We start from the raw sequence: 10,445 nt of genomic DNA, 5'->3' as shown, positions 1-10,445 counted from the left end.
TGATAATGGTGATATTATTTTTAGTAATATTATTGCTAGTATCATAATAGTGTTGTTAATATCATCAGACTGCTACTATCATAGACTGCAACTACTACTACTACTACTACTCCCACTACCATGACTATTATCACCATGAGTTAATGCATAAATGGAGTGCCTAGTCAACAATCACGCTCCATATCATTTCGCGTTCATGCATCACACATGCAATCAAACATCATTCTCATTGCACTGATCAATCAGGCTAATACAATGTATGTGTTATTTTAAATTTCAGTATTGTTAAAAGATTTGACCATCACAAGAAAGAGGATCGTTATGGAGTATAATACCAACAATTCATGGGCCCGTATTCTGAAGTCGTGTTTAAGTTAAACGTAGGTTTAAAGTTGTGGTTTAAGTATGGACAGCCAATTCTTACATAAATCACTAACAGAAGAGATATAATATTTCAGCCCATTTGGCTCTCAAATCATTCATAATTGTGTAGGAAGTATAAATAAATGATTTAATTCACTACGATTAATCAGGAAAGGGCACAGTAAACATAAGAAACATACAATTAATTATAATTTTGACACGTTTGGCTTCCCATAATTTTAGCACACTAGACCGGGGTCTAAGTTAAACCTCACTTCAGGATACGGGCCTTAGGGTTTTTTTTTCGCGGGTAACTTCCTCTTTCTTTGTGTCTGATGATACTGGTTTTCCCCAAAGTTGTTTTCTGTCGAAATTGTGTAACTGTTCTCATTCTCGTTCAAATCGAATTGGAGCAATATAATAGTAATGGATTTGTTAAAGGGAAGCATACATGTCATAGAACAGAGAACAAAAAATAACTTATCTGCACGATTTTAATATTGCAAACCCTAATAAATATCGCAAATGCTAAAATGCACTATTTTCCAGACAACCAAATACAGCTTAGTAGTATGAACATTATGAAGGAAAGAGAAAATGTGTGCCGAAAGAACTGCATCTTTTTTATTGCAAACGATGCTCGCATGTCATATTTTACCAGCCGCTCCAAATCAACAGCCTGATTTGACAAGGGAAAGCTCTCTGTAAAAAGCTTCCTAGAAAGTCTTCCAAAAGAGAAAAATTGAAAATCAGGTAATTCTTCAAAGGGCAATTCTTCTTCTAAATACTGTAAACAAAGCTTAGAAAGGTGAGTGATAGAAAGGATGCAAGAGTGCTTAGGCACAATTTTTTCGGACTGCTTGGAAGTTTCTTGAAGATTGCACAAGATTTGCTTTTGGTTTAGAATGATATAATAACAATGAATGACTAGGGTTTATTTAGGTTTTGATGTTAGTTTTTTTGTTTGCCATAACATGCAGAGTTTTCGTCGGAGCAAATGAAATGGAATTAAGAAAAGGTCGCGTGACAAGTGTACATGTAGGTTGCCTTCTTTTTCCCAGAAAAAAATTGCACAAATTTTCTCGTACAGTACCAAACGTGACTTGACAACCTAAATCAACAATAAGTTGCCAAAAAGAAGTCATCAGTGTTTAACGTGGAAACGAAGCTAAAATATGAATCGTCAACTCCAAGATCAATACGGACATTTCCCCTGCATGATTGATTTTTCAAAAAGATTAGACCGCTGTCATTACGCTGTTATCAGCATATTTTATATGAATGATTATGTTTTACAATTAATTTCCAGACACTCTTTGTTGTTTTGTTTGCCATTGGGATACGTTGGAAGGTCATCCCTTACTTTACTTGTGTTACTTGTTTTTGTATGAGGCAAATGATTATAGTTAGATAAATCCATCGATGCAATACATGACGTAACTATAAATGATATAGTCGAGGATGCTAATTTCTTCCTAAATTTTGAAAGAATTTATTTCAATTTCAATATTGTAATATATTTCCTGATTAAATGTTTGTTTATATAAGTTGGAGAAGATAATGGTAACAAAAAGAACTGTCACGAAAACTGCGCGTACCTACGGGGGGGCGGAGGGGGCAGTCTGCCCCCCCTGACGAGCCACAACCCATGCAAAGGATGCATCCCTGCCCCCCCCCCCCCCCTGACGAGCTTGAAGACCTTTTTTTTTTTTTTTTTTTTTTTTTTTTTTTGCTTGTCAATTTATTTTCTGGTACGAAATCCTTCATTTGTGATTGAAGACCTTTTTTTTTTTTTTTTTTTTTTTTTTTTTGGCTTGTCAAATTTTTTGACAGAAGGTTTTGCCCCCCCCCCTGTGAAAAATCCCAGGTACGCCACTGCGAAAAATACAAAGTAAATGACGAGTTCAAGGATTGAACAAAGGCGCAACTAATATCTACCAACCCATGCCTAAATGTGGTGAATTTACTGATTCATAACAATTGTGTCATATATTTGTATCATTATTTATAGTATTGTTGTTATTATCATTATCATTTCTACGACTGCGACTACTGCTTAAACCACTACTACTACTACTACTACTACTTACATAAGTAATATATTGCCTATATAGTCAACAGCCATACTCCAAATCACCTCGCTGCAATTAAACTTCATTCTCATTGCACTGATTCGCCAGGCTAAAATGTTTTTCTTTTTCAAATTAAGTAAGATGAAAAAGCTTTTACCATCATAACTGAATGAAAGATGAACTTTATGGAGTATAATACCAACAAGTCATTTGTTTTTCGCCAGTAACTTCCTCTTTGTTTTTGTTTTATACTACTGGTTTTCCCCAATTTTGTGTTTTGTCAAAATGATGTGTTTGTTTTCGTTCTCGTTCCAATCGAGTTGGAGCAATAGTCATTGGTTTGTTAAAAGGGAACCATACATGTCATAGAACAGAGAAACAAATTACTTATGGCAAACTCTAATAAATATTAAAAATGCTAAAGAATGCAAGACTTTCTTTGGCACCATTATTGGACTGCTTGGAAGCTTCTTGGAGATGCCCGTATGTCGCGAATTTGGTCTCAAAAGTTTCGCAAGACTCCCGAAAAAACCCAAAGCACTGCATTGCAAAAAGAAACTACGATGATTGCATGCCAGTTGTATTGTTTACGGAAGTGCTTGGAAGGTCACGTAAGCTCCACCCCTGTCAAAGGATGGTTTGGAGGTCCAGACGTATTTGTACCGTAGTTTGAGTGAAACTTCACTGGAATTTACCTCCTGAGTAGAGTTTGACTTCGTGATTGTGATTAACGTTCGTGATTCTAGTGTGGATTCACAAGTGCTAAAAATTAGTAATTAGAATTATTTTTCACTGGAATCATCGTTCAAACTACAATGTTTGTACCGTGTGAAAGGGTGGTCGATGTTATTGAAATACTCATGGTCGTCAGAGCAGACGATTATCTGTTGTATTTGGGCACGCAACAATAGATGCACCCCATGAACAAATAAATATTTTCTGAGCTAAAAGCCATTGAAACACAGAAATAGTTTTTTTTCACATATTACTCATTTAAAGGTTGTGCGTATGACGTATTGCTTTATGAAAATGCTCATGTTCAATAATGTTTTGTCGTTAGCTTGAGCAATTGGGTAGTCTTATTCTTCGTTTATCCCTTATATTATCAATGTTCCTTTTCAACACTGGTACAATTAATTGAATTGGAATCATTTATGTAATAAACCTAAAATTATCAAACAAATCTACACAATGGTTCAATTTCTGAAATCCAGTTTAAAAAATACAACGTGATCTGGGGTTAAAAACTATGCGAAGCTAAGCACAAACAAATCCTTTACCCAATGCGCCTCATTTGATTTTAATGAGATTTTTCCTGTATTCTATACAGCGTAAAAATGAAGTGCTAGTTTGTAGTGCTTGTAGTGCTTGTATAGTGACTGCACTACAAGTGCTGATTTTCTAGTTTAAATTTGAACTAGAACATCAGCACTCGTAGTGCAGTCACTATACAGGCACTGTAAGTGCTAAATATTTTTTTTAGCACTTCATTTTTTACATTGTATGGTGAAGATTCTTTTTTTCATTTATAATAACACGATTTTCTGACTGTTTGAGTGCCAAAACATGCAAAATGCGATGATAACATTAATCATGTGGTTATGGAGACCTGCGTTACTTGTGGTTCCCTATAATCGAACCCCATCTTAAGACTATGAGTTCAGAATACTGGCCACTATGCCATTGTATGTGTTTATTTAAAGGATAATATATTTTGAATTTTAAACTGATTCTTTTAATACATCACTACATCAATGTGTCCACTATTTATCAATGGTACGTGTATGTTTTCTTATGCCATGCAGTCTCCTGATGTCACCATGCCCGTCTCTCTTAGTGTCTGGCGTGTCAGGATCGGCACGTATCTCGGGAGGTATCGTCATGACCCGAAGAAAGAAACTGAACAATCAAACGAAAATGACAATGCCAATAGCAATAACCCATCTTGCAATGGTTCTTCAAAAGATGAAAATAGCCAAAATGTCAACAAGTCTTCTCAACAACCCCCGTCTTCAGACGTTGTAGACCTGAAAACCTCCCAAACCGAATTTCCAACTAACATCGACAATACAAAAGTCGATGTGTATGGTCAGACTCTGTCGACTTTGGCTATTCCTGGTTGTGCCGCCGTCAATGGATCATCGTGTGATATCAAAAGCCCAGGTAATGTCACTCAACACGCTCAACATGGATCATTTACTATGTGTAATATCGTTACGGTTTGGCCAGCTTGTCCAGGCTCTTGTACTACGTCATCTAGGTTACTGTAATAGTTTACTCTACATGATGCCCGATTCCCAAGTTAACAGGTTACAAGTAATTCAAAATTCTGCAGTACGACTAGTTAACCGTAAAACAATATTCCCACATCACACCTGTCTTAATTGGCTCCTGGTCCAGTCGCGTGTAATGTTTAAAGTACTGTTTTTAACTTATCATTGTCTCCATGCAATGGCTCCAAAATATCTTATTAAAGGGATGCTCCGGGCTGAAAATTATATGATTTAAACAGATAAAGAAAAGTCGGACAAAGAAAACACTGAAAATTTGAACGAAATTGAACAAGGAATAACAAAGTTATGGCATTTTAAACATTTGTATTATTCCGGTGAAACAGTTCTCGGCATGTCTTCATGAATATTCAATGAGCAAATTGATGATGTTTTATCCCCACTTGTTCTTTTGTATTTTATTGTATGATTTTTTAAAACTTTTTTTACCAAGAACTAAAACAATTGGATTGACAGCTGATTAAAGAGAAATGCCAGTAGTTGCAGTAAACACTGATTTCATGAGATAGTCTGTAAAACCAGGCTTAATTATCAGTATATCATCGGGGATCTAGATCTGGTACAGTTACATACACTGAACTTTGTGAAATCTTGAAATCTACGCTGAAAAATGTTCACACTGAAGATCACAGATAGGTACACGTGGGACAGTGTATTATTATTGCAGGAATAAAGATCCGACGGAAGTGACCGAATCCGCGCTTATTTTGCTTATTTCTCAGCAATTTCACAATTTCTTCCAAAATCCTTTGGCACATATTTTTTATTCATACAAACAGACACTTGGGTGGTCATTATATTAGATTCTGTAAAAAGTCATTTTGAGATCGTTACCAGAACTGGAATTTATCTTTAAGTGTATTAGGTATTTATTGTTGCAGCTTATTTCATCATATTGAAGACGCATCATAAACACACATATGAAGAAAATGAAACAATTATGATTTAATGTAATAATATAAGAAAAAGGAAAGTGGGGATGTGACATCATCAACCTACCTAATGAATATCCATGAGGACGTGCATTTAACTGTTTTTTTTTATAAAATTTTGCTAAACTTTGACATTCAATTAATGTGTTATTTGTAATTAGCAATTTGCTCTGTGAATTTTACCCTATTTAGTTATTAAGAAATATCTTCAGCCCGGAGCATCCCTTCAATTGTTTAGTGAAGTTTGTACCTGCTCACAATCTTAGATCAGCTTAAAAGGATCGTTTGAATTGTCCTATTGCTTAGATCACGTTATGGAGAGCGATTATTTGCCCATGCTGCCCCTTCACTTTAGAATACCACCTTATCATAATTATGTCAAGAACTCTTCTACACCCAAGATGAAATCCATTTGGAAAAACATACCTAAGAAAAAAAATATTGAGTTTTTAATAGTGCCACGATGTCCAGAAAATTTTCTTTGCTTTATCTTTTTTTTTTTCTAAAATAGCATATGGACGCAGTTGACAGTGATATGTGCTATATACATGATATAAGAATGTTGGTATTATTATAAGTGTTATTATTATTATTGTTACACTAAAAAACGAAGGGTTAATTTAGCTCTTAACGAGCGTGTATAATGACGGCACTTCGGAGTGCTGATTTGTCTAGTTCAAAATTCAGAACGAGAAAAATCAGCACTCCGAAGTGCAGTCACTAAACACGCTCTTTAAGAGCTAAATTAGCTCTTCCTTTTTAGATTGTATTATTATTATTATCATTATTAACATTATTATTATTATTATTATTATTATTATTACTATTATTATGAATCTCTGTGCGCTGATGACCGTACGCTTTGAACATGTTCCACAGACAAAGAATCCAATCCTGTACCGGATCCTTCTGACGCTAAACCTACCAACCCTTGTGACGAAGACGAGTTGGACATGAGATATATAACCATTCCTCACGCATCACGTGAACTTAGTAAACCAGACCAACCAGACTGCTTATCGGATTCAACCCCACAGTTGCATGTAGCTACAGCCATCACTGGTGATCAGGATGACAGCAAACATGACGAGAAGGAGACATCAAACCCTTTACCATCAGAAACATATGACGAATCTCCGCCTAGTTCTGTGATGAATCTACTAGGTAACGCTGAAAACGTATCATCTTGTACCAGGGTAGGTGTGATATCTAAAATTCATTTTTTTACCAGAACTATTTTTGTCTCACTTAGAATAAGTAGAAACACAATGTTATCAGGATAATACGAAAAAAAAAGACATCTGAAAGCTAGCTGTATTTTTTTTTAATATTTACCTACCGAGATATATCAAGCAACAAGTAAAGAAAGAGCGTGTCTGACGAGTATTATAGAAACTTCTGATAGTATGAGTTAAACATACACAATAATCATGATAATATACATGTATAACAATTTATTTAGTTTGGACATTGTATTCTAAAGATAATTCAGGATATTAGTGCTGGTCATTTTGGCACAACCACTTATAACTAAAAAAAAACCGTCATGTAATGTTTAGTAAAATTTATGTTGGGTTTAACATTTGCAAAAAAAGGGAGTTTGAAAAATATGAATTTCCTAGAACTACCAAGAACAGTTTGCAAAGTAAATTGTGTTTTACTGTTGTCTCTCCCTCTATGTTACTCCCTAATCAAAAGGTCGCAGAGTATCATGAAACACCAATTTCTCCAGTCGTTGGACATGCCAGATCGCCTCTATCGCACGGTGATGTAATCAAAAGGACTTACTCTTCTCATATGACCAACGTGCTCCTACTAAGGTCTGGTGACGTGGAGTCTAACCCGGGTCCAAATACCAAGTAAGGAAATTGAATTTAGTTCCTTATTGTGACAGTATAACAAATTGATTCATAATGTCAATATTGGATGATTATATTCTTGTACAGTCCAATGGCATTTGACGGAAGTCGAGTGCGTCGCTTGATTACGCAAACACTCCTTTTGAGGAATCGTTCAGCCTCAAGCTGCCACAGTTCAGTTTTTGCGTCATATATAATGATTTTTGTTATTATTGATGGGTAAAAATGTATTGCATCAATATGAAACACTTAAATGGATATTCATAATGCGAATCTTTTCCCCGAACATATTCTACAAATAGAAAAAGTAATGTGGGAGCGAACACGATTCTGATTCATTCTCTATACAATATAACCCTAGGAATCTAACTGAACATGAGTTAAATCTCCTTGCTGATGGTATGGATCCATCAGACTTCAGGAAGGTGGGGCTAGCTCTAGGATTCACTGAGGCTCAACTAAGTCGGTTTGAGAGAGATAACACTAGCAACATCATGGGAGCTACGTATAAGATGCTTTGCGAATGGCTGAAGAGAGTGCGAGATTATGAAGCGAGGGAGAAACTATCCAACAAGTTAAAAGACATCAAACTGGTACAGCTTGCCGACAATGTACTGAAAGGTGATTAAAATCACCTATCCTACTGCTGTGTAGAGTAAATAGAATAATGATAATGTTATATAAATGGAAATAATAACAATGAGAGTTTGAGGAAGGATGATGGACACAATAAAGTCGATAATGATAAATGATACGTAATAGTAAATGATATTTATAAAATGAGAATGCAAATGACGATACTGATAAAAAAATGTTCGTTAATATAGAATTTGAAAAAAATTAGTAATCACGAGAGTGTAAAGGTATTTCTTGTTTTTGTTTGTTAGCCATAATGAAGTGGAAAACTCAAATAATTCTGAAATTTACATTAAGTATTTCCAAAGTCATGAAAGTATGCTAAAAACAGCAGCAAGAAAACATAAAGACTATTAACAAATAACACGAAATATCAACTAAAGGTATACATATTTAATTACATTTTATTAGTTAGTCTTAATGACATGCTATTTTCTATCTTACTACAGGTCAGGTTGGTGATCACATACCATCACTGACGGAAGAGGAATTCCAGAATGTCATAAAAGCGGTCAAAGAATATTATTTAATTCACAACTGTCAGATTCAAGCAGATCCACTGAACAGTGGCGTTTTATTCAAGTTTGATGAGATCTTCACCAACCTAATAATGATGGAAGAAAATAAGAGGACAACAAGTAAGGCACCGCTACTCTACGCTGACTTGCTCAAGACTAAAGTCAACGGAGTTCTTCCTAAACGTTTGCTGGTTGAAGGTGAAGGAGGTGTGGGGAAGACAACTCTTTGTGCAAAGATTGCTTGGGACTGGATTCATGGAGCAGGCTACCAAAAGTTCAAACTGGTACTTCTCGTCCTTCTTCGTGACGTAAGTGATAAGACTATTGGAGAGATAATAAAGTCTTACCTCCCAGACGACATTGAGATTACAGCCATGCAGCTAAACAAACATATCTTCTCCCACCAGAAAGACGTCTTTCTTGTTCTGGACGGCCTAGACGAGTTAGCTAGTGATCTAAACAACCCTCACCAGATCGCCTTGATCATCTTAAATCGGCTGTTCAAGTCAGGGAGAGTGCTAATTACATCAAGAGGATGGAAATCAGATGAGATACGGAAGATTAGTGAGCTTAGAAAGCTCTATGCTTTCATTGCGGTCGAAGGTTTTTCTGCTAATAATCTGTCTGCCTACATCACTAAGTTCTTCCATCCAGACACAACTCCGGCTGAAGATTTGAATCGATTCATATCAAACAACGATGTGATCAGAGAGAACATGGCCCCATTCCCAATATACACAGTAATGCTGTGCATCATGTGGAAAGACTTCGACGGCGAACGGCGAAGTGCAATGTCCAAGTTGCAAACGTTTTCCCAACTGTTTGATGAGATGATCCACTTTTTAGTAGACCATTATCTTTCCAAGCTCGATACGTCTGCAATTGATGTTGGTGGGAAAATGGATAGGAAACGGAAGTACATTCTACGTCATCTATCCGATATCGGTTGTATTGCCTTGCAGGGGCTTCATGACAGAAAGCTAGTGTTCACTGAACAGGAGTTCCATAGCTTATCGGGTTCTGTGGATACAGGTTGCCAAGTTGGGGTACTCACTAAGCAAACGCAAAGTCCTTCTCGGAGAGAGAGAAGACACCATTCTCATTCTGCAGTCTCATCTGTCCAGTTCCCTCATAAGCTGTTTCAGGAGTATCTTTCAGGAATGTATCTGGCATCTCTCCACAATTCAGGCAGAAGCGAGTACGACAGGTTGACGAAGGATATAATCGAAAAAGCGAGTGAATTCCGTGAGCTTCTGTACTTCATCTCCGCCCAACAAAAGGAGGTCGGATTGGATATCATAACACGTCTCATAGCATCAACGACAACGCGATCAATGGGATATTGGCGTAATGATGATGACTTCATTATTGATGTAGCATATGAGAGTCAAGACCAAGCAGTGGCCAAAGCTGTGGCAGATCATCTATCAACTTCATCCAGCAAGACACTTGTGATCGCGGAGAAGATACCGGCGCACACAGTAGCGGGACATATATTTATCATGAATCATCGTAAAGTGGTAAGTAAATTTTTAAAGCAATCCGTAAGGAACAGCAACGGTAAAATTTTAAAGAAATTCACTCTGACGACAAATTTGTTTTAACAATTGCGGATGAAATAGCAAAAAAAATATCAAGAGTGGGCTATATGGATCAAACATCCCAATTTTGAAATTTCGATACGCCATCAGTTTTTTGTATCGCCTGCAAAGCAGAGCGAGACTATAGGCGCCGCTTTCCGACGGCGGCGTCGTCAACATTGAAATCTTGACCA

General features: G+C 36.4%; 1 protein-coding gene across 1 annotated transcript in view; it reads left to right on the top strand.

Annotated features, from left to right (window-relative positions):
- The first annotated feature begins 4,244 nt into the window (after nt 1–4,244).
- Nucleotides 4,245–10,445, top strand: part of LOC129259254 (uncharacterized) — a 56,182-nt gene continuing 49,981 nt past the window's right edge. The window contains exons 1-5 of the mRNA XM_064098722.1: nt 4,245–4,598; nt 6,538–6,854; nt 7,357–7,517; nt 7,879–8,138; nt 8,603–10,191. Of these exons, the coding sequence (XP_063954792.1) occupies nt 4,256–4,598; nt 6,538–6,854; nt 7,357–7,517; nt 7,879–8,138; nt 8,603–10,191 (2,670 nt within the window). The 5' untranslated portion in view covers nt 4,245–4,255. The remainder of the gene's footprint in view (nt 4,599–6,537; nt 6,855–7,356; nt 7,518–7,878; nt 8,139–8,602; nt 10,192–10,445) is intronic.

Source organism: Lytechinus pictus, chromosome 4 (assembly GCF_037042905.1).
Source record: "Lytechinus pictus isolate F3 Inbred chromosome 4, Lp3.0, whole genome shotgun sequence".
NCBI classification, from domain to species: domain Eukaryota; kingdom Metazoa; phylum Echinodermata; class Echinoidea; order Temnopleuroida; family Toxopneustidae; genus Lytechinus; species Lytechinus pictus.
The sequence above is the reverse complement of the archived record's forward strand: the minus strand, read 5'-3'. Positions and strand labels throughout refer to the sequence as shown.